At 40.6% G+C, this 25195-nt stretch overlaps 1 protein-coding gene across 1 annotated transcript; it reads left to right on the forward strand.

Moving 5' to 3' along the window:
• Positions 1–1892: 1892 nt before the first annotated feature.
• On the forward strand, positions 1893–24415 carry SULT6B1 (sulfotransferase family 6B member 1). Its single transcript, XM_002757855.6, has 7 exons — positions 1893–2136; positions 3091–3203; positions 7735–7824; positions 13063–13189; positions 16984–17078; positions 20710–20866; positions 24129–24415. Exons 1-7 carry the CDS (start codon positions 1938–1940, stop codon positions 24257–24259), a joined length of 912 nt encoding a protein of 303 aa, XP_002757901.6. The 5' UTR covers positions 1893–1937; the 3' UTR covers positions 24260–24415.
• The last annotated feature ends 780 nt before the right edge of the window (positions 24416–25195 follow it).

Genomic DNA, 25195 nt, shown 5'->3' on the forward strand with positions numbered 1-25195 from the left:
GAAGAAAGATGTGGGGAAGAAAATGGGAGAGAAATAAGAAATATACAGGCTGTGTTTATAGATATTTGACTTTTTGTACATTTATGCATTTTTTATTGCACTTTAGGTTCTTATAGATATTTGACTTAACAAGAGGTCAAAGAGTAAATTTGGACCCAGAAAATGTACCAGATAGGATACAGGCTAAACTGCTGTCACTTTTGAGTAATTATAATTGTAACTGCTGAGAGTCCAATAATTCAGTGGCTCAAACAAAATGCACAATTATGCTCTTTCACATACAGGTCAAAAGGAAGCCTGTTCTACAGTGTGAGTCGTGGGAGGGTGGCTCTGTTTCTCAAGGCCATCAGTGAGCCAGGTTTCCTCTGTCTTGTTGGCCTTCCACCCCCTGGAGTGCTGCTTTCCTCCCAATTAGCAAATCTGGTTTGCCAACACAATGTCTGCCTTCCAGGTGTGGGCAAGGGACTAAAGAAGATTGGAGAGCCATCAACTTGCTGTTTTAGCCACGGGCCACACCAAGCTGCAGGGAGATGGGAAGTGTGGGCCGACTTACCTAAAGGAAAAAGGGGAGAGTGGCTGCTAGAGAAAGGCTCTGGCCTTGGGAGTGGGCATCTCACTCTAGAGAGCCTGATCAACAGGGTTGCTTTTCCCTGGTATCTGTATTCAATTAACCAAGTAAAACAGGTGTGGACCATCAGAAAATGGCCTCTCCCTGGAACTCACTGCCACTCACCCATTTCTGGTGGGGGAGAGCCCTCTCCTGCCTCCAATCATGCCTAAGTACCTGTAGCAAAATGGGAATTGTGACAGTTGCTCTTTTTTTTTTTTTTAAGAGACACAATGACATAGTATGACCTTCTGGGGACACTACACTGGAAAAGGGAAGAAAGCCTCAGATGGGCATGCGTACAGCTTCCTAAACACACTGCACATGCTCACTTCCTGAAGGTAAGGAGGGCAGCCCACCCTAAGGGAAGAATCATGGGAAAGAGGTGTCAGATGCTGGAAGTGGGCCAGCCTATAAAGTCCTAGGATTAAGGTTAAACATTGCACTTGTTCTTCAAGTAACCCACTTGGATCTCTTCTAAGTGTGCTTTCTTGTCTTTCCTGTTCTAAAGCTTTTTAATAAACTTCCACTCCTGCTCTGAAACTTGCCTCAGTCTCTTTTTCTGCCTTATGCCCTCAGCCAGTTCTTTCTTCTAAGGAGGAAAGAAATGAGGTTGCTGCAGACCCATACGGGGTAACTCAGATACATTTCCACTGTTAACAATTTTACATAAACTTTTAGAGATATGTTATCATTAGCTCAGAGTAACACAACTAGTAAATGGTAGAGTCAAGGTTCATACTCAGGTCTTTAGACTTGTAAATCTATTGAGGCAGTAAGCGACAGTGCCCAAGACTGCCCCCAAACCTGGTCTCTTTTCCACCCCACCAAATTACCTCACAATCCCACTGCTTCCTTGTCACACCACATAGGATGTGTGTGGAAATCTATGAACCCAGGAGAGAACTGAAGTTTCATTCTGTGAATTTCTAGTAGAAAAATTGCATGCCAAAAAGGTGGAGAGGTGGGGGTGGGGGGGCAAAAAAAAGAAATAAAAATGTCATGCCTGATTAAATGCCTATTATTAGATATTTAATATATATATTCTCCTATTAGGAGATTCCACTCTTACTTTCACTGGGCAGGTTGCCTAAATGGTCACGTAATCAACCCTGGGGGTAATTCCCTGATCCTCAGCCCGTTTTGCACCTGTGGTTTAGCTTTTGCCAGGAGGATATGCAAAAGTGAGGGGTGGGGTGGATGAGAATTAAATGATAGCTTTTATTAGGTGACTGGGAGGAGCCCTTTATTCCAGCCCCTGCATAACTCCATTAAAAGCAATCACTACCTGTGGACACTCACAGAACAGGTTCATTAGCAGGGAGCCACCATGGCCGATAAGTCCAAATTTATTGAGTACATTGATGAAGCTTTAGAAAAATCTAAAGAAACTACACTTTCTCACTTATTTTTCACCTATCAGGGGATTCCTTACCCCATCACCATGTGCACCTCAGAAACTTTCCAAGCGCTGGAGACCTTCGAAGCCAGACATGATGACATTGTGGTAGCATCTTATCCAAAGTGTGGTAAATAACAAGGCTTTTCCTACAAGTACACTTCTCATAGTGAGTAGGTTGGGGAGGGTGTGAGACAAAGGTGGGATGAAGGCGGTTCCTCACTGCAGGAATCTGGCTGGGCATCAGTGAGGAGGAGGGCCACTGCAGTTAAGTACATAGGTTGTAAAATCAGTAAATAGAACTGCTAGATTTAAAAACCCCAGGGTCTGCAGGAAGAGCTCTGTGCGGAAAGGCCATGATGGAGAATGGATGGCAGGCCTGGAAGGGAGGAACATGAATGTGGGAAAGTCCAGTTGGCAAAGAGGAGTGACAGTAGCAGCAATTTTGTCTCGATTTCTGACTGGACTACAGTACAGCCACTTCTATAATTTACATGATGATTTTCATGTAATAAATTATTTTTCAGGATCAAATGCTACTCCTTCAGTTTCTCAAATGACTTTACAAAGATCATTCACTAATGGAAAATAAGACACGAAGAATCTAAATTATCCTGCTTTCTACCATCTGCTTTGAATTCTTTCTACTGTTGTTTGTTAAAGCCAACCTCATTTAATATTTTTTCTTTTTTCTTAGCTGATGCTGTATTTTCAAAAAATTATAGATTCCTGTAGAAAATATGTACTGATTTAATGTAAAATAATATGTTTAACTTGTAATAAACAATTTCTATAACATAACAGTGTTCTATAAGAAACATATTCTGTATTCAAAATGAAGTATTGTCCCTTGTTAAAGGAGACACCTGAGAAATAAATTGAATTTTATATTAATATAGGTAAATGCTGTTTTCTGTTAAACTATTTCTTTCCATAGCCCAAGTTGTTGCAAATACAGAAGAACTAAATATACACATCAGAGAATGGTTGTAGATTTTAATTTTTATTATGTGTATGCTAAAGTAGCATGCTTTTGTTATATTAAGACATCATAATGAGCTTTTATTCTCAATTTTTCTGATAGGTTCAAACTGGATTCTCCACATTGTCAGTGAATTAATATTTGCTGTTTCTAAAAAGAAGTATGAATATCCAGAATTCCCAGTTCTTGAATGCGGGGATTCAGAAAAATATCAGGTTAGTACAAATAGCCTTTAACCTTATGGCAAATTATCATAGAAATATTTCTTCTGGTTTGGAGATTCTTTAGTTTTCAGTTTATAAAGTACAATACTAATAATTATTGCAATTTACTGTGTGCTTATCATATCCTCGGCACTTTTCAGGTATTATCTCATTCTATTGCAAAATAACCTTATTACCGTCTCACAAAAGATAGAACTGCTAGGGTCTTGCCCAGGGTCAAGGAACTAATAAATGATGGAGCCAAGATTTGAACCCAAGCTTTCTAATTTGAGCTCTTAACAACTGTACTGTATAGGCAGAACAAAAATAGGCAGCCTGTTTTTGTTCTTTTTATTTTAAGTAGGGGAAAAGTAAGCTAAGAAACCTCAGGAAATGAACAGAAGAGCCTCATCTCTGAAGACACGGACCTGTGCAGGATGCTAATCACCAGTCTTTTTCTAGTAAGGCATGATTTTTTTTTGAAATGGAGTCTCACTTCATTGCCCAGGTTGTAGTGCAGTGAGTATGATCATGGCTCACTGCAGCCTGGACCTCCTGGGCTCAAGCGATCTTCCTGCATCACCCTCCTGAGTAACTGGGACTACAGACATTTGCCAGTACACCTGGCTAACTTATAAAAAATTTTTTTTTGCAGAGTCAGGGTTTCATTTTGTTGCCCAGGCTGGTAGTGAACTTCTGGGCTCAAGCGATCCTCCTGCCTTGTCCTCTCCAAGTGCTAAGATTATGAGCATGAGCCAGACATGATTTTGATTTTCCTATCTCAGTTATGATTCGTGTGTGTGTGTAAGGGACGGGAAGGAATCAAGCATCAGCTAAGAGGGTAAGTCACTGATGTGTGTCACGGGGATAACGGTCGCTCTAGCTGTTATCACTCACCTTTCCAGATTTTACACTGCAACTCACAACTGGAACTTGGGTGTGAGGCAGGATGTTCTACTCCCTGTCCAGGGAATGCAAGTAAGGTGTGGGAGGAGGGTCTGCCTCAGGACTTCAGTGCTTGCACAGAACAAGAACAAGGAAGACAGCCCCTCCCCACTCCTAGACATGCCAGAATGCAGCGGGGAAGGGAAGGCTGAATTCAAGGGGGAGCTACAGTCTCAGTAAAACTTTCTTTTTTTTTTTGAGACAGAGTTTCGCTCTTGTTACCCAGGCTGAAGTGCAATGGCGCAATCTCGGCTCACTGCAACCTCCACCTCCTGGGTTCAGGCAATTCTCCTGCCTCAGCCTCCCGAGTAGCTGGGATTACAGGCAAGCGCCACCATGCCCAGCTAATTTTTTGTATTTTTAGTAGAGACGGGGTTTCACTATGTTGACCAGGATGGTCTCGATCTCTTGACCTCGTGATCCACCCGCCTCGGCCTCCCAAAGTGCTGGGATTACAGGCTTGAGCCGCCGCACCCGGCCTAGTAAAACTTTCAAAACTCCCAACAGACAGACAGAACTCAGCTACTACATAAAACCACTGGACTAGGACTTAGGGAACAGTATCTGGAAGATGACTGAGACACTGGTATAATGCCAAATGCAAACTTGAAAGTTGGAATCTAAATGGAAGGAAGCTCATTTCCGTGGATTAGGCCAAAGTAGCAGGAATATACCTGGTAAAGGAGATAGGTGTTCAGAGAGTCGGGAAGGGCGGTTTGGGGGTGAGTGCTGAGTCCTGGATCTGGATGGCAACAAAGGACCTGGGAGGGTCACCTGTACCAAAGCAAATCTGATGAAGGCTCAGCTAAGACAGGCCTAGGAACACTGGCATAGGATGGGCCAGCAGGGGCAATAAGAAGCTTTGTCCTAGATAGGAAAGAAAGGAAAAGGCCCATAGACTTCCGTTCAGGCCTTTGCATAACCTTTTTCTAAGGAAACTGCTTAAAATCATCTTTAGTAATGATGCCAACATTTATCCAGCTTTCAATTTTTCTTCTTTCTTTTTGCAACAGAACATCCAGACTGGAGGGCAGTGGTATGATCTTGGCTCACTGCAACCTCCATCTCCTGGGTTCAAACAATTCTCTTGCCTCAGCCTCCCAAGTAGCTGGGATTACAAGCGTGTACCACCACACCTGGCTAATTTTTTGTATTTTTAGTAGAGATGGGGTTTCATCACATTGGACAGGCTATTCTCAAACTCCTGACCTCAAGTGATCCACCCGCCTCAGCCTCCCAAATTTCTGGGATTACCTGCATGAGCCACTGCCCCGGCCAATATGTCTTTTATTTTTAAATGGAAATCAGTGAAATAAACTTCACTTAACAATTATTTGCTTAACAGAGAACTTTTCTGGAATACATATTTTTCCTAAATAAGGTATCTAGTTGGCTGGGCACAGTGGCTCACACCTGTAATCCCAGCACTTTGGGAGGCTGAGGTGGGCGGATCATGAGGTCAAGAGATGGAGACCATCCTGGACAACATGGTGAAACCCCTGTCTCTACTAAAAAATACAAAAATTAGCTGGGTGTGGTGGCATGTAGTCCCATGTAGTCCCAGCTACTAGGGAGGCTGAGGCAGGAGAATTGCTTGAACCCAGGAGGCAGAGATTGCAGTGAGCTGAGATTGCGCCACTGTACTCCAGCCTGGTGACTGGTGACAGAGCGAGACTCTGTCTCAAAAAAAAAAGGTGTCTACTCTTGCTTACTTTTGGGATTTATTACACATTTGAATGAACATAGTAGCATATATTATATAGCCATCTAATTTTGTTACAGTTGACTTCCATTTTTCCCTTGGGTGCTTTTCTAATCTTCTTAGTAACTTTCAGCTGTGCAGTTTAGCGGCAACCACACTCTATTACTTAATCTGAAAATAACCACCTGTGCAATTTTGCACAAAGTGCTTAAAACCTCAAAGCCTGTTTTTAATCTCTAAAATGGGGGTTAGATTATCTTGAGAGGATTGTTGTGAATGAGTATGAAAATGCTTCAAATGTTTAAAAGTACAATTAGGTGTAAATCAGATTTTACGCTGCTAGTCACCACTTAGGCCCAAAGCATTCATTTAAATTGTGTTTTATTTTTAAATTTTCATTTTTTGCCCCCTTGCTTGAGTTGGGATCTCCACTAAGTTTTTATAGAACAATTGGCTACAAACATCTGAATATCCTTGTATCACTTGCAATGAGTATTTACATTGTAGCAGCAACCAACCAGTGAGTGACCTATACAGATGTGGGACTAAAAACTTGAAGCCGGAAATCACAAGAAGCAGACAAACTAGGAGAGAAAAAAAGAAAAAAAAAGTTGAAGCTGGTGCTGGGTGCAGTGGCTCACACCTGTAATCCCAGCATTTAGGGAGGCCAAGATGGGCTGATCACCTGAGGTCAGGGGTTCGAGACCAGCCTGACCAACATGGAGAAACCTCATCTCTACTAAAAATACAAAATTAGTCAGGCATGGTAGCACATGCCCATAATCCCAGCTACTTGGGAGGCAGAGGCAGGAGAATAACTTGAACCCAGGAGAATAACTTGCTATAACCAAGATCACGCCATTGCACACCAGCCTGGGCGAGAAGAGCAAAACTCCATCTCCAAAAAAATCTTGAAGCCTTGCTTCCCTGTATAACATATACTAATGATCTGATTATAAGTGAAAACCCTTAATCCTGGCAGATCAAATTGATAATTTTATCTTCAAAATTATCTATAGAAATAGATTACAGAAAAAGAATCAATCACTTTAGTCCATATACTAACAAGAATTTCTCTCATAAAACATTTCTCAGATATTTAAGGAACTCTGTACTTTCAGGTTCCACTGAGATATTTTATTGCCTAGAGTTTTAGTTGGTTAAACAGAAAGATTTAGATGCTAAAAATGGATTTGCAGGAACTGTGAAAAGACTTGACTATTTCTGTTAAAGACCTTGAATATAGAAGAGATCCAAATTAAATGAAAGTATAGATTTCAAATTTTGAGCTGTCTTAAACAAAATGGATTTTATATAATTGTGGGAAAAGGTAATTTAAAAAAATACAAAAACGATTGGGAAATGGTAAGCAGGATACAACAAAGAAATTCAATAATATGTTAATTATTTGTTTATTTATGATTCTTCATTCCTGATCTCCACAAAGTAAGAAAATAGAAATTAAAGAAAATTGTCTGGGCATGGTGGCTCATGCCTGTAATCCCAGCACTTTGGGAGGCTGAGATGGGAGGATCAGCTGAGGTTAGGAGTTCGAGACCAGCCTGGCCAACATGTCAAAACCATGTCTCTACTAAAAGTACAAAAACTAGCCCCACATGGTGGCAGATACCTGTAATCCCACCTACTTGGGAGGCTGAGGCAGGAGAATCGCTTGAACCCAGGAGGCAGAGGTGGCAGTGAGCCAAGATCACACCACTGCCCTCCATCCTGGGCGACAAAGTGAGACTCTGTCGCAAAAAAAAAAAATAATGGAGGAGTAGTAGAAGATATAGTGACAGTAGTGCTAGAAACTATCATTTAGATACCAAACTTGCAATGAGTTTGATGATTACACACACACACACACACGCTCACCTTTTTGTATATATTTTTAAGAGAATGGAAAACTTTCCATCACCAAGGATTTTGGCAACTCACCTCCACTATGACAAATTACTTGGGTCTATCTTCAAGAATAAAGCCAAGGTGAGTGTCCTTTCCTACTGATAATTCTTTGAAATCTCTATGTATAGATACAGGTTTTTTGGAAGTATATCATGAGTTTGCTCCTCCCCATAGAAGTTTAATAAATGAAGTGTGACATTTAGGTTTTTTGTTATTGTTTCTTTCTTCACATCTATTTGCTATAGTTGCAGTCAAATGCATTTTCAACAAGAATATAAAACATATGCATAGAATAAAATGTTTCATTTATTTATTTTGAGATGGAGTGTCACTCTGTCGCCCAGGCTGGAGTGCAATGGCACGATCTCAGCTCGATGCAACCTCTACCTCCCAGGTTCAAGCAATTCTCCTGCCTCAGCCTTCTGAGTAGCTGGAACTACAGGTGCATGCTACCACATCCAGCTAATTTTTTTGTGTTTTTAGTAGAGACAGGGTTTCACCATGTTGGCCAGGATGGTCTCAATCTCCTGACCTTGAGATCTGCCTGCCTCGGCCTCCCAAAGTGCTGGGATTAGAGGCATGAGCCACCACACCCTGCCAGAATAAAATGTATGTTATAATCTTTTTTGTTTGTTTGTTTTTGTTTTTTTGGGACGGAGTTTCACTCTTGTTACCCAGGCTGGAGTGCAATGGCGCGATCTCGGCTCACCGCAACCTCTGCCTCCTGGGTTCAAGCAATTCTCCTGCCTCAGCCTCCCAAGTAGCTGGGACTACAGGTGCGCATTACCATGCCCAGCTAATTTTTGTATTTTTTTTTTAGTAGAGATGGGGTTTCACCATGTTGACCAGGATGGTCTCCATCTCTTGACCTCGTGATCCACACGCCTCGGCCTCCCAAAGTGCTGGGATTATAGGCGTGAACCACCGTGCCCGGCCATAATCTGTTTTACAGTAAGTAAATTTCAGAATCCCACTAGAATATGTAGAGTGTTTAACAACAAAAAAAATACAATCTAGTAAAATGAGAAAAAAAATATTCCTTTTTTTCTTTCTGGTGAGCACTATTTACCTGAGGCCTAAAACTATTTTTTAAATTTTATTTAAATTTTTTATAGAGACAGCATCTCACTATGTTGCCCAGGCCTGTCTTGAAGTCTTGGCCTCAAGAGATCCTTCAGCCGCCAAGGCCTCCCAAAGTGCTGAGAATCCAGGCATGAGCCGCCATACCGGGCCAAAACTATTTTATTTCTCAATTTCACATATAGTTACAAACTTCACAGCAATGCATGCAGGACTATACGTGATTTGACTATTCTTACCATTTGTTTAAACATGTTTTATTAATCAGTATTGATATATTTCTTATCATTACTACTTTTTACCCAAACTTTTTTATTTCCTCTGACCTGATCTCCCCTCTATTCCTTATTTCCTGGTATCTTTTTTTCTTTCTCAGAAGAAAATGATTTGAATTAGTTACAATCAAGATTTACACTCCTGGTGGAGGAGGAGAATTAAAAAAAATATATATTTACACTCCCTGCTGGACATGGTGACTCATACTTATAATCCCAGCACTTTGGGAGGCCAAGGCGGCCAGATCACTTGAGGTCAGTAATTCAAGACCAGCCTGGCCAACATGGTGAAACCCCATCTCTACAAAAAATATTAGGTTGGCGCCAAAGTGGTTGCGGTTTTTGCATTACTTCTAATGGCAAAAACTGCAATTACTTTGACCCCAACCTTATAGAAATATCCAGGTGTGGTGGCACGTGCCTATAATCTCAGCTACTTGGAAGGCTGAGGCAGGAGAATCGTTTGAACCCAAGAGGCGGAGGTTGCAGTGAGCCAAAATCTTGCACTGCTCCCCAGCCTGGGCAACAGAGTGAGACCTCGTCTCAAGAAGAAAAAAAAAATTAAACTCATGCTGACGCTAGCAAGAAGAATGGGAGAATAGTGAAGTAAGAGCAAAGAAGGCAAAAGAGGAAAACTGTAAAGGTAACTACAATTTCAATGGCAACAGGTAGGAGGGGAAGCAATAGAAGAAAGGAAAAGTCAGAAAGCAAATGTTAGGGAAGTGAAGGTTTAGAAGGAGCAGCTTTGTGGCCATGACACAAGAATCCTAACAGCTTAAAATATCTTACAGGTCATCTACAGTAATTCCCATTGGATGTTTGAATTTCACTAAGTGGCTGGACCATGATTGAGCACCTCCAGTGACAAAGATCTGTACCCCCTAATCCAACTTTAAATAGTGCTGTTAAATATTTTTTCCTTATATTGAGAATCTATATGTCTGAAATATGATTTTAACACATAATTTCCCGTTTAATGCAGTGAACATATTTTTCCTTAGTGTCTCTATAATAAACAGAACTGAAGTAATTTATAAAGCGTTGGATGTGGGGTATGCAGGCTTTTGAACAGAGTTTTACTTTTGTAAGAATACAAGGGCAAGAAAAAAGCAATATCAACACAGTATTTTGGGAGACCAAGGCAGGAGCATCACTTGAGCTCGGGAGTTCAAGCCCAGCCTGGTCAACACAGTGAGACTCCTAGCTCTACAAAAAATACAAAAATTAGGCCAGGCGTAGTGGCTCACACCTGTAATCCAAGCACTTTGGAGGCCAAGGCAGGCAAATCACCTGAGGTCAGGAGTTCAAGACCAGCCTGACCAACATGGTGAAACCCCATCTTTAAAAAAAAAAAATACAAAAACTACCCTGACATGGTGGTACACCCCTGTAGTCTCAGCTACTTGGGAGGCTGAGGTGGAGGATTGCTTGAGCCCCAGAGGCAGAGGTTGTAGTGAGCAAGATTGTGCCACTGTACTCCAGCCTGTGTGACAGAGTCAGACAATCTCAAAAACAACAGTCCAGGTGCGGTGGCTCACGCCTGTAATCCCAGCACTCTGGGAGGCTGAGGCGAGTGGATTATCTGAGGTCAGGAGTTCAAGACCAGCCCGGCCAACATGGTGAAACCCTGTTTCTACTAAAAATACAAAAAAAATTAGCTGGGTATGGTGGTGGGTGCCTGTAATCCCAGCTACGCAGGAGGCTGAGGCAGGAGAATCGCTTGAACCCAGGAGGCAGGTGTTGCAGTGAGCTGAAATCGTGCCTTTGCACTCCAGCCTGGGTGACAAGAGCGATCTCAAAAAACAACAACCAAAGAAAACAAACAAACAAACAAAAAACAAGAGCAACAGCAGGGAGGCAAGACGTTGATGTGGGGAATTTGTTCCTACTCCAGCCAATTAGCCCTCACATTCCAATTTATGTCTTCATAAACTTACAAACTGCTACAAGCCAGGGCAACTGAGTGGTAGTTAAAGCCTCGAATATAAAACCTTTAAATGACAAGAATCTACTATATTTGGACTGGGGGCAGGGGTGAGTGTTGGATCTAAGCACAAGACAAGATCCAGACCCATGATCTCAGCTCAATTTTATTCTGTTAGTTAAATTCTTTAGACAGACAAGGTATTTTGAGATCCTGATTCCCTCCCACTTTCATGTTATTTACAAATGTGATAAATATAGCTTCTATATCTTTACCTAAATCATTCATTAAAACATCAGCTATCACACAGCCAAGATGGTAAAAAGGCTTATTAAAGACCTCCTGGAAGGTTTATATTAGTTAATTAACTATTTAGCCTCCTTTGTACGTGAGTACCCAGTCAGTTTTTTTTTGGTTTGTTTGTTTGTTTGTTTTTGAGATGGAGTCTTGCTCTGTTGCCCAGGCTGGAGTGTGCAATAGCACAATCTTCACTCATTGCAACTTCTGCCTCCCAGGTTCAAGCAATTCTCCTTCCTCAGCCTCTTGAGTAGCTGGGATTACAGGTGCGCAACACTGCACCTGGCTAATTTTTGCATTTTTAGTAGAGTCAGGGTTTCCCCATGTTGGCCAGGCTGGTCTTGAACTCCTGACCTCAAGTGATCCACCTGCCTCAGCCTCACAAAGTGCAGGGATAACAGGCATAAGCCACCATGCCCGGCCCCCAGTCAGTTTTATATGCCTAACTGCTCCTACTTCTGGCTTACATTCTTACTTTATTTGAAAAAGAAATCATAAGCCACTCCACCTACTAATCTAAAGACCATGTTGAAAAAATCCGGGTGTTAGCTGACTTGTTCTTAGAGGACTCATGTTGCTCCCTGTTGATTACTGTTTTATGTGGCTCCAAATCTTGTTTTTAGTCAGTTCTGGACCTCTCCCAAATGAAAGTGAATATCACAAATCTGCACTTTGCAAAATCCACCTTTCCCCTTTCTGAAAGCAAAATGACTTCTGCCTGTTTCTAGTTGTCTGGCCTCACATGTTTTCGGATTCCTCAGAATTCAGGAACATGCTGGATCATGTGTCCTCCAATTTCCTCAGTTCTCGAAATGGAAGGCTTCAGGGCAGAAGCTGAACTCGGAGCAGATGTGTGATCCTCTGCAGCCTTTACATTCTCTTGAATTTCAGTCTGCTCTTTACAATGGTTATTTCACACTACTCATCCAAAGGAACACTTTTTTTTTTTTTTTTTTTTTTTGAGACAGAGTCTCACTCCTGTCTCCCAGGCTGGAGTGCAATGGTGCGACCTGGGCTCACTGCAACCTCCGACTCCTGGGCTCAAGCAATTCTGCCTCAGCCTCCTGAGTAACTGATATTATAGGCACACGCCACCATGCCCAGCTAATTTTTGTATTTTTAGTAGAGATGGGGTTTCACCATGTTAGCCAGGCTGGCCTCAAACTCCTAATCTCAGGTTATCCACCTGTTTCGGCCTCCCAAAATTCTGGGATTACAGGTGTGAGCCACCACACACAGCCCAAAGGAATGCTTTTCTTATCAGAGAAGACAGATACAGGAATTCAGACATTCTTTTTCATCACTCACCCATAAACATCGTACCCAGAGAGTGTTCTTTGTCATTTTTAATCTTCTCCTACCAACTCTAAAATTATTTTTGTCATCCTTCCCATTATTTGTAATTTTTATTTGGGGGTTTAAGCTTTCAGATCATACTCTTGTAATTATCCTAGTGAGCTTGCTCTTTTTTTCCTTTTTACATCTTCTATGCATCTTATTACCTAAATTCATTAGCAAAAATCCGCTGCTACAATATCAGTCTTTTTCTTCTTTCTCTCTCTCTTTTCCCCAGATTTCCTCATCAGCCACCTCTTGTTCCTCAATTTCCTGCTGTCATTCTCTCTATATATATTAACACAATTATGTAATACATGAGTGGACACGATGATATTGCTCACCCTTTCAATTTTCCAAATTTCAAAACATAGCCCTAAATAAATTAACTCAGTTTTTATTCCCTAGATATTGGTGATATTTCGAAACCCTAAAGATACAGCAGTATCTTTTTTCCATTTCCATAATGATGTCCCTGATATTCCAAGCTACGGCTCTTGGGATGAATTCTTCAGACAGTTCATGAAAGGACAAGGTATGGCTATTGGTAAAAGAATTCTTACTTGATCAGACGACCACATACATGTGAAAACCCAAATGTGTTTTAGGGTAAAGGAAGAAGATTTAGGTAGATCTGGGAACCAAAAAGTTACATTTGAATGAACTGTTATAGCACTATTAGTTCTGGGTATCCAACAATTCAATGCATTACTGTTTTAAAAACTAATTTGGGGCTGGGTATGGTAGCTCATGCCTGTAATCCCAGCACTTTAGGAGGCCAAGGCGGGTGGATCATGAGGTCAAGAGATCGAGACCATCCTGGCCAACATGGTGAAACCTTATCTCTACTAAAAATACAAAAATTAGCTGGACGTGGTTGCTTATGCCTGTAATCCCAGCTATTTGGGAGGCTGAGGCAGGAGAATCGCTTGAATCCAGTAGGCAGAGGTTGCAGTGAGCAGATATGGTATCATTACACTCCAGTCTAAGCGACAAGAGTGAAACTCTGTCTCAAAAAAAAAGCTAAATCACTTGCCAATGCTTGTAAGTGGCAGTGACTCTACATCCATGGGTATAGTGGCCAGAGACCAGTAACTGATTTCTTTTATTAGTGCTCTTTTGAGTCTCTACAGTGTATTAGATGGGATATTAAAGCCCAGTGATCCTAAAGGAGAAGCTGTTGTCAGTTCACAGGTCTACTTTTTTTTAAATTTATTTTTTGCTGTATATATTTAAGGTGTACAACATGATGTTTCACCATATACATAATGAAATGATGAATACAATCAAGCAAATTAACATATTCATCATGTCACACAATTACCTTTTTGTGTTTAGTAAGAGCACCTAAAATCTAACTCTTTTAACAAATATTACATAGTGTAAAATACAATATCATTAACTGTCATCTTCATGCTGTACATTAGATCTCAAGACACTCATAACTGATTAATTCATAACTACATAACAGCAAGTTTGTACGTTTTGACTTACATCTTCCCATTTCCTCCCATTCCGCACCCCTGTAACCGCCATCCTACTCTCTATTATGTATTTGACTTTTCAAAGATTCAACATATAAGTGAGATCATGCGGTATTCTTCTCTTTACTTTTTTTTTTTGAGACAAGGTTTCACTCTGTCACGCAGGCTGTAGTGCAGCGGTGCGGCTCACTGCAGCCTTGACCTTCTGGGCTAAAGTGATCCTCAGTCTCCTAAGTAGCTGAACCACAGGCATGTACTACCATGCTCCGCTGATTTTGTTTCTTTTTGTAGAGATGGAGCCTCACTATATTGCCCAGGTTCCATTTTGTGTCTGGATTATTTTGGTTAACATAATGTCCTCCCTCCGTGTTATTGTCAATGATGATGAGAAACTTGTCATCTGTGGGACAATCTATTTTAGGGACTCTTTGTTTCCCTATCCATCCTTGGAGAAGTTTGTTTTTCTCATTTAAGAGGAAGTCTGAAGGTAAGCAGCTGGTTCCCGGGATCTCTGGCCTGTACCTCTGATATTCCCTTGGCCTCTCTCTCATACTTTTTACAATATACCCTGAAATTGCCTACTATCCTTCTGGTCATCACCTTTAGGTCATGAAAAAGGAGGAAGGATAGCAGCAGCCAAATGTGTTCCTGTTGGAAATAGATGCTCGGTGCTACAAAGAAAAATCAGCACTGAGACAAAGGATCTAGTTTTCAGTGTTTCTACCAAAAAGAGAAAGAAAAAAAAAAAAGGATCTCTCAGCAAAACAATTTTTACTTCCTACAGGAAAGGTACCCTCACTAGCTATTTTGCCACAAGAGTACAATGAACAAAGGAAAGGCAGACATATTTATCCCATACACATTTGGGGTTGTCCTTACTGCTATGTCTGATCTCCATTGGTTAGAACCAGACCTCACAATCTAAACTAAAACCTGATTGGCTAATAACTTAAAACTTTTCTAAACAGGTAATAGCAATAGAGAAGTTTAAATAAGGAAGGGATATAGACTGCAAGCTGAGACATGCCTGTGAGCACATCCAGCACAGATATATACGTTAAAGTACAAGGACGTAGAATATACTATGTGCCTATAAGCATGTCTAACAGCTACATAGGAAAGGGCTTAACAAAGAGTTATTAGCAAAAAGCAAGAAGGATTTATTCTTTAATAAGAAAGAAAACTTTGAAGAGGAACTTTTCTACTTCCCACAGTTCCTTAGTTCCACACAGCAATAATTTTGCCAGAAACCTTCCTGTAGACTCTTGCTTGTGTCTCACTGGGCAGAACCATTTCATGTGGCCAATTACAGCTCTAAGGAAGGCAGGAAATGGAGAAACAGAATTCTCATGATCAGCTTAGACCCAAATCATCAGGGTTTGGTTAGATTGTATTAGATAATGAGTAGGTAACTTACGGTATGTGCAGCAGCAAATAAAATACATAAAACTGCCTGGCTCAAAGCAAGGGCTTCATGATAATGATGATCATGATAATACTAATAATAACAATAGTAATGGGTATTGAGGCCAGGCGTGGTGACTCACACCTGTAATCCCAGCACTTTGGGAGGCTGAGGTGGGTGGATCACCTGAGGTCAGCAGTTCAAGACCAGCCTGACCAATATGGTGAAACCCTGTCTCTACTAAAAATACAAAAATCAGCCAGGCATGATGGCATGTGCCTGTAGTCCCAGCTATTCAGGAGAATGAGACAGGAAAATTGTTTGAACCCAGGAGGCAGAGCTTGCAGTGAGCAAAGATCGCACCACTGTACTCCAACCCGGGCAACATAGCAAGACTCTGTCTCAAAAAAAAAGAAAAAAAAAAAGGCTATGGAGTGATACTATGAAGCAGGCACTGTTTTTAGCATTTGAAGTGTGTTAATTCATTTAAGTCTCATAATGTCTCATTTTACAGATGAGGAATCTAAGGTATAGAGAGTTTTAGGGAGTTGCTCAAAGTCACACAGCCAGTAAACAGCACAGCTGATCATTGTCTAGAACTGCATTGCTCAATGTGGTGGCCACCAGCCATATGTGACAACTGAGCACTTGAAACAGGACTGGTGCAACTAAGCAACTAAATTTTTCATTTAAAAATTTTTTAATTCAAATTTTTAAATGGATATACAATTCAGTTACTGGAAAACATAAGTAAGTTTGTAATAAATTGGGTATGTGAATATACTTTTTAAATTATAAGTTTTATTGAATCTAAATATACATCAAGTGTTTTCAATAAAAATTCAGCATCCAAATTGAGATTCTCAGTATATGTCTAATACTCAATGGTTTTTGAAGATTTAGACTATTTAAAAAATGTAATGTTTCACTCATAGATTTTTGTTGATTATGTGGTGGAATAATATCTGATAAATTGGGTTAAGTGGAGTAGAACATTAAAATTAATTTCATTTGTTTCTTTTGCTTTTTAAAATTATATGTATTAAAAATTATATATTTTTATTGAACAAGGATAGTCCAGAAAATATCTTTCTAATTTCTTTCTAGAATTATCTCTGTTGGCTTTCATGTGTCATTCACTATTTCTGAATGTTTTTATCCACCTGAATACTCCTGAATGTCTCGTAGTCTTTATAAATCACTTTTATAACTTGCTGAATTTTGTGTTATTTATGAAAACTGTTTCAAAAGGTACAAAAATGAATAGAAATTTAGACAATGGGACTGATTCATGTCAGCTTTTTGGTGGCCAGGATTTACAATAACATAAATACGTCTCAAGCATATACACATATGTATAGTTTATATTTTATAGCATAAATCATCATTTTAACCTCAGTTATTCAAAATTTCTTAAAGCATTCCCCCCTGTGTTTTTAGTTTCTTGGGGAAGCTATTTCGATTTTGCAATTAATTGGAACAAACATCTTGATGACGACAATGTTAAGTTCATATTATACGAAGACCTGAAAGAGGTGAGACTATTATGATATTTTAGAGCAATATTTATTGTAAACCACAGCAGAGAGCACTTACTTATAATGTCTGATTATATGAACAAATACAGTGTTCAATTTTTAAAAACTTTCCAGATATATGGTACAGTGCTGGAAAAGGAAAATCAAACCATGCATACACGCTTAGGGTGTTTATTTAACAGAAATGAAATAATGCTTAGCAACTTATTACTAAAGGTGACTGCTGTATTTTTCCTTTATGATGGATAGCTCAAATTTGCAATGAAAATAAATAGGTAGGTCTCAGTTGATTTAATTGAACTTACATTTGGTTGTGGACTAACTTATCCAGTTAAGTTTTTTTTTTAATTGTTTATTGATGTAACAAATATCTAGTGAGTGATTGTTCACTGATTAGGCCCTGGTGATACATCAATGAATAGACCAGAGAAAGATCGCTGCCCTGGAATAGGTTGCATGCTAGTTGGAGAAAGTGGAAAGAAAGAATGATACATAATAAACACAATAAATTTTAAAATGTATATAGTGTGTGAGAAAAAAGGAAACAGCATAGCTGATGAAAGAAAATTAAAAATGCTGAGAGGCACTGGGCGTGGTGGTCACACCTGTAATCCCAGCACTTTGGGAAGCTGAGGCGGGTCAATCACGAGGACAGGAGTTCAAGACCAGCCTTGCCAAGATGGTGAAACCCCATCTCTACTAAAAATACAAACGTTAGCCAGGCATGGTGGCAGATGTAATTCCAGCTCCTCGGGATGCTGAGGCACAAGAATTGCTTGAACCCAGGAGGTGGAGGTTGCAGCGAGCCAAGATTAGGCCATTGCACTCCAGCCTGGGCTACAGATCGAGACTCCATCTCAAAAAAAAAAAAATTAGGCATGTGCCTGTAGTACCAGCTACTCAGGAAGCTGAGACAGGAGGATCATTTGAGCCTAGGAGATGGAGGCTGCAGTGAGCCATGATTAGGACCCCACACTCCAGTCTGGGTGACAAGTAAGATCCAGTATCAAAAAAAAAAAAAAGAAGGTTAGGAGAGACCTTATTGAGAGGATGTGATTTGAGCAAAGATCTCTGGGAACTGGAGGAGTGAGCTGTGTAGGTAACTGGGAAAGAGCATTTCTGGCAGAGGGAATCAACTGGAGCAAAGGCTGGGATAGTCCTGGTGAGATTAAGACACAGCAGATATGCCTGAGTTAGTAGGAATAAAACAGGGCTGAACCGCCAGTAAGGACAGAGTCAAGGAGGTAGGATGGGCTATGAGGGATAGAGTGGCAGGCCATTTATTCTGGCTTTCACTTTGAGGAAAGTGGGAAGCCACTGTGGGATCTGAGCAGAGGAGTGATTGGAGCAGAAGTGTTTTTAACAGGATCATTTTGGCTGGGTGTGAGAATGAACTGGTGTAAAGTGAATGCTAGGAGAGCTGTGAAGAGGGCACTGCAATAGTCCAGGCAAAGGAAGATGGTGGCTTAGGCCAAGAAGGGGCATGCAGGGGATAAGAAGAGGTTGGATTCTGGACAAATGTTGAAGGAAGAGCCAACAGGATTTGCTGCTGAATTGGATGGAGGGGAGAGTGGTAAAAGAAGGAGAGAAGTCACAGTAAGCCTGACCAATAATATTGAGGGTTGAGTTGTCATCAGTTGAGTGGGAGATGGCAGCAGGTGAAGGACTGTGGGGAAAATCAGAGGTTTGGTTTTGGACACCTTAAGTTAGAGATGTTTATTAGTCATTGTAATTGAGAGGTCAAGTAGGCAGTTGGGCATACAAGTTTTGCAAGTAGAGAGAGTTCTGGGCCATAGATGAAATTTGGGAATCGCTGACACATAGATGTGCTTTGAAGTCATGGAAATATATACCTGGGTATACAGATAGAGAAGGCGACCAAGAACTGAAACTTGGAGCCCACCAATTTAAAGAGTTTGGGGAAAAAGCAAAGGAGACCAGGAAGGGGTAGCTACTGAGGTAGCAAGGACAGCAGAGTCCTGCAATCTCAGTGGAGTAGGCATGTTAAAGGGAAGGGAGTGTCAAGTGCTCCTTAACGTAATCGAATTTCTAACACCAGTCTTCTATTACATTCTTATACAAAGAAAGTGTGGTTTAGGCCTGGCATGGTGGCTCATGCCTGTAATTCTAGCACTTTGGGAGGCTGAGGTGGATGTGAATCATGAGGTTAGGAGTTCGAGACCAGCCTGACCGACATGGTGAAACCCCATCTCTACTAAAAATACAAAAATTAGCCAGGCATGGTGGCAGGTACCTGTAATTCCAGTTGCTCAGGAGGCTGAGGCAAGAGAATCACTTGAACCCGTGAGGTGGAGGTTGCAGTGAGCAGACACCGAGCCATTGTACTCTCCAGCCTGGGCAACAGAACAAGACTCCATCTCAAAAAAAAAAATGTGGTTTAGGCCAGTGTGGTGGCTTACACCTGTAATCCCAGCACTTTGGGAGGCCAAGACGGGAGGATCACCTGAGATCAGGAATTTGAGACCAGCCTGGCCAACATGGTAAAACCCTGTTTCTACTAAAAATACAAAAATTAGCTGGGCATGGTGGTGTGCACCTGTAATCCCAGCTACTCGGGAGGCTGTCAGGAGAATTGCTTGAATCCAGGAGGCAGAAGTTGCAGTGAGCCAGGATCGTACCACTGCACTCCAGTCTGGGCAACGAGAGCAAAACTCCATCTCAAAAAAAAAAAAAGTGTGGTTTAATCTATTTTTTGTGTTTATAGAATGCATTTTATAATATCAACCTATTAATTCTAGTTTAGAATAATGTTTCTGAAACTCATTCACTAAAGACTGCCAGTGTTGTCCCAGCTGTTCGTAATTATTTCTTGAGGTCTGGGAGGAGGTTGTTTATTTAAATAGATTTAGGAACTGCTGTATTCTATAGCCTGCTTTCTTGGAGATTCATATTATGCACTGGTCTATTAAGGACTATGAGAGCCACCTGGGCAACATGGTGAAACCCCGTCTCTACAAAAATACAAAAATTAGCCATATGTGATGGCACACACCTGTTGTACCAGCTACTCAGAAGGCTGAGGTAGGAGGATGGCTGGAGCCCAGGTAGTCGAGGCAGCAGTGAGCCATGATTGTGCCCTTGAACCACTCTAGCCTGGGCAGCAGAGCAAGACCCTGTCTAAAAAAAAAAAAATTCCTTCAAGTTTGTATGATTCTAAAAACTAGACTTTCTTAATGGAATTAAACATTAGCTATAAATAGAATTCAGAAAAAAAGATAATTCAAAGGAGTACATAGAAATACATTAATTTCCTCAGTTGGTCTAGACTGGTGCTTTTAAAATACAATTAATATTATTCTAGATTAATTATAATTTAGAATTATAAGCTGTAAATTAATGTTACTGTTATTTACATACTAAAAAACTATTAATCTGGTAAGTTCAACAAGAGTCATAAGTTGAAACTACAAAGTATAACCAATACAGAATATCTTATAGAGATATCTCAATACTTATCTAAGAGGATAAAAGTACTCTAAGTTTAAAGGGAGGGATAAACAGATGAGCTAGGGAGTTAGGCTTAATAACTCCAGTGGCTAAAAAGTCTGTCTTAGTGCAGAGAACAATTCCCATAGAAGTTTATCTTTAAGAAATTTTTTTTTTACAGCATCTGGCTGCTGGAATAAAACAGATTTCGGAGTTCTTGGGATTCTTTCTAACTGGGGAGCAAATTCAAACTATCTCAGTCCAGAGCACTTTCCAAGCAATGCGAGCGAAATCTCAGAACACACACGGTGCTGTCGGTCCATTCCTTTTCCGCAAAGGTAAAGTTGCATTGGTTTCTAGGATTGTATCAGTTAGGGACTGACTTTGCACACAAAAGGTAATCCAAATAATTTCATCTTAAATAGGATAGGGTTTCATTTTTCTCTGCCTCAGTAACTGGCAGCCCCATATATAATCTTTTAGACTCCTATCTGCTGTTGAGAGTCCTTTGTGATTAATCACCTTCTGAAAACAAGATAGCAGCTGATGCTCAACTATTATGTTCAAATTCAGATAGGAGAAAGTGAGTGGGCAAAAGGCAGAATCGTATTAGCTGAGTGAGCCTTTTTAAAAGAACTTTCCTGGAAGCCCCATCAGTGACTTTTCTTTTTTTTTTTTTTTTGAGACAGAATCTTGCTCTGTTGCCCAGGCTGGAGTGCAGTGGCACAATCTTGGCTCACTGCAACCTCTGCCTCCCAGGTTCAAAAGATTCCTGTGCACATCACCATGCCTGGCTAATTTTTTTTGCATTTTTAGTAGAGACCAGGTTTCACCATATTGGCCAGGCTGGTCTCAAACTCGTTTCCCAAAGTGCTGGGATTACAGGTGTGAACCACTATGCCTGGCCAATGACTTCTTTCTCTTCTTTCTCTCTCTCTTTTTTTTTTTTTGAGACAGAGTCTCATTCTGTCGCCCAAGTTGGAGTGCAGTAGTGTGATTGCAGCTCACTGCAACCTCCACCCCCTGGGTTCAAGTGATTCTCCTGCCTCAGCCTCCTGAGGAGCTGGGATTACAGGAACTCATCACCATGCCTGGCTAATTTTTGTATTTTTAGTGGACATGGGGTTTCACTATGTTTACCAGGCTGGTCTCCAACTCCTGACCTCAGGTGATTGGCCTGACTTGGCCTCCCAGAGTGCTGCGATTACAGGTGTGAGCCACCAAGCCTGACCAATGACTTCTTACATTTCATTGGCCACCTTCCTTGCAGTGGTGACTGGGAAATGTGACTTTTTAAAGCTGGGCATATTACCACCCGATTAAAATGAGGGTTTTGTCAATGAGGAAGAAGGAGAAAATGAGTATTTGATAGGCAACGAGTTGTCTCTGACATGGATTATTTTTACTATATTTCATTAAAGTATTCTAAATTCTTGTGGAAATATATGACAATATAGCTTAAGGACTGCCAGTGTTATTTTGTATTGAGTAGATAATGAAATAATGAGATGTAGAGGTAGCACATATACCAGCAAGGACAACAACAGCTAACATCAGGCATCTATCATGTATTACACTTTTTGTTGGGCTTACATTTTATTGTATAAAAAAACACTGAAGTTCTTGATTTTATAAATGTAGGAATCAAAGCTCAGGAATATTAATTTTTCATTGTCACATAGTTAATAAGCAGTGGAGTCAGGATTTAAGCCTAAGCCTACATGACTCTACTATACTTTTTCAAATGAAAACTTGTTTTTGAAATATACTGCGAGGCTGGGCCCAGTGGCACAAGCCTGTAATCCCAGCACTTTGGGAGGCCAAGGTGGCTGGATCACAAGGTCAGGAGTTCGAGACCAGCCTGGCCTATATGGTGAAACCCCACCTCTATTAAAAATACAAAAACTAGGTGGGTGTGGTGGCATGCACCTGCAGTCCCAGCAACTTGGCAGGCTGAGGCAGGAGAATAGAATCACTTGAACCTAGGAGGTGGAGCTTGCATTGAGCCCAGATTGTACCACTGCACTCCAGCCTGGGCAACTGAGGGAGACTCCATCTCAGAAAAAAAAATAAAAATTAATAAAAAATAAAATAAAAACTGTGAGTGGAACATTGAATGTAAACCTAACTTTGGTTAGATTCCTAACCCCCATTTGTATGCCTTGTTTTATTAGCTTTAAGGAGGTTGGAAATAGAACCTTTCTGTACATGGCTAATTAAGTACTATTCAGAATAGGAAAATTCTAAGGTAAATAAAGTAATAGTTTTAAAATTTTATAATATTCCTTGTAGAAAATTCAGAAAGCATAGAAAAATGTGAAGAAGTATTAAAATTGTCCAAATTTCTTCCACCAGAGGTGGATTTAACTTTTTGGCATATTTTCTTCCACCCTTACTCTGTGATGTTTCATAGCTGATGACATTTATAAACAGTTTTGTGTTTTCTTTTATTCCCTTAATATATTGTAAGCATTTCTTCATGTCATTAAACTCTCTTTATTAACATACCTTTCAATAGCTATGCAGTATGGAACTTATAACCTCAACCTAAATGATCAAAAGATCCTTAAGAAAAAAGTAATCTTTCAGTATCTGAGGTCTTAATGAAAACCTGCTATAAAATGTTAATTTTTCAAAGGGTATTTAAAGCCTTTAAGAGACTTTAGAGAGAAACCTATTCTCAAAAAGTAGAATTTTAAGTTCAAGGTGTTGGGAGACAAGTAGGGTTAGGGGATCATTGAGGCTGGTGGCTACTCCAAATGACGTAAAGAAAGCATGTCGGCCTGGTGCAGTGGCTCACGCCTGTAATCCCAGCACTTTGGGAGGCCGAGGTTGGTGGGTCACGAGGTCAAGAAATCGAGACCATCCTGGTCAACATTGTGAAACCCCGTCTCTACTAAAAACACAAAAAAATTAGCTGGGCATGGTGGCGCGTGCCTGTAATCCCAGCTACTCAGGAAGCTGAGGCAAGAGAATTGCCTGAACCCAGGAGGCAGAGGTTGCGGTGAGCCGAGATTGTGCCATTGCACTCCAGCCTGGGCAAGAGCGAAACTCCGTCTCAAAAAAAAAAAAGAGGAAGAAAGCATGTCACCTCCCACACCACAGATGGTGGAGTCCCAATGGACATTGTTAATTTTACGACAGAAATTACGTTAAGTTTTAAGAGTGTAAAACTTTCGGCTGGGTGCGGTGGATCACACCTGTACCCAGCAATTTGGGAGGCCGAGGCAGGCAGATCAACTGAGGTCAGGGGTTTGAGACAAGCCTGGCCAACATGGTAAAACCCCATCTCTAATAAAAATACAAAAATTAGCTGGGCATGATGGTGGGAGCTTGTAATCACAGCTACTCAGGAGGCTAAGCAAGGAAGAATTGCTTGAACCCAGCAAGTGGAGGTTGCAGTGAGCCTAGATTATGCCACTGCACTCCAGCCTGGGCGACAGAGTGAGATACCATCTCAAAAAACAAAAACAAAGAGTGTAAAACATTTTTCATATGTCCATTTTAACATATCAGAGTGAAATATTGCACCAAAAGTGGTAAAATCGTGAAGAAATATTCTAACAGATGTCTGGGTCTACTGTTTTTTGTGTGTTGTAGGTGAAGTTGGTGATTGGAAAAATTTGTTGAGTCGAACTCAGAACCAGGAAATGGATGAAAAATTCAAAGAGTGCTTAGCAGGCACTTCCCTAGGAGCAAAGTTGAAGTATGAATCATATTGCCAGGGTTGATTCCAGTCAATTCAGCAGGACTCAATTGTTTTTCCTTAATAATAATTAAGTTTAAATAATTGAATGATAATTCAGTCAAATAATCAAATAATTAAATAATATTGAAATCTAAACAATACAAATTTAATAATAATGATAACATCTGAAATTTTTAAATACGAATGTAAGTTTGTTCACTTTTTCAGGGAAGGGCATTTTAGCTGTCCCAAAGGGACACTGTGATTAATGCATCACACTGGAGTTTTAACTTATTTCATGCTCTAGGTTCACATAAGAGGGTAAGCAGATACTACCAGAGACATACCTAGAGCTGCATTTGCCCATAGATGACACAGGCCTCCAAATGATACACAGTTTTCTGTACTTTCCTCATAATATAACTCCTTTCTTACTATGGATAAAAGCACTTGAGGTGTCTATCTCAGACTTACTGGGAGAGAGTTAATACCAACTCTGCAATAAATTCCATTCTAATTTGGTTCAAGAAAAAATGCATTGCTCATCTACTCCATGAATGCCATTGCAGTAGGCTTTAGGAAGGCTCGCTCTCAAGGGACTTTATATTTCTACTTAATATGCTCTTTCATTCAATTCAAAGCTAAAGGTAAGAGATTTTTGTTATTCTACCATAAAGACTTTTTCTTTTTTTTGAGACAGAGTCTCACTCTGTCACCCAGGCTGGAGCACAGTGAGACAATCTCGGCTCACTGCAACCTCCGCCTCCCAGGTACAAGCAATTCTCCTGCCTCAGCCACCCGAGTAGCTGGGATTACAGGTGCGCACCACCACGCCCAGCTAGTTTTTGTATTTTTAATAGAGGCAGGGTTTCCCCCTGTTGGCCACACTGGTTTCCAACTCCTGACCTCAGGTGATCCACTTGCCTCGGCCTCTCAAAGTGCTGGGATTACAGGTGTGAGCAACCACAACTTGCCCATA

The sequence above is a fragment of the Callithrix jacchus genome, chromosome 14 (assembly GCF_049354715.1).
Source record: "Callithrix jacchus isolate 240 chromosome 14, calJac240_pri, whole genome shotgun sequence".
Taxonomy (NCBI): domain Eukaryota; kingdom Metazoa; phylum Chordata; class Mammalia; order Primates; family Cebidae; genus Callithrix; species Callithrix jacchus.

Excerpts from the sequence above, each read along its gene's own strand:
- SULT6B1 (XM_002757855.6), top strand. The coding sequence starts at position 1,938 with ATGGCCGATAAGTCCAAATTTATTGAGTACATTGATGAAGCTTTAGAA. Across the intron at positions 7,825-13,062 it reads TCTTCAAGAATAAAGCCAAG|ATATTGGTGATATTTCGAAA; the intron begins GTGAGTGTCCTT and ends TTTATTCCCTAG. Across the intron at positions 17,079-20,709 it reads TATACGAAGACCTGAAAGAG|CATCTGGCTGCTGGAATAAA; the intron begins GTGAGACTATTA and ends TTTTTTTTACAG.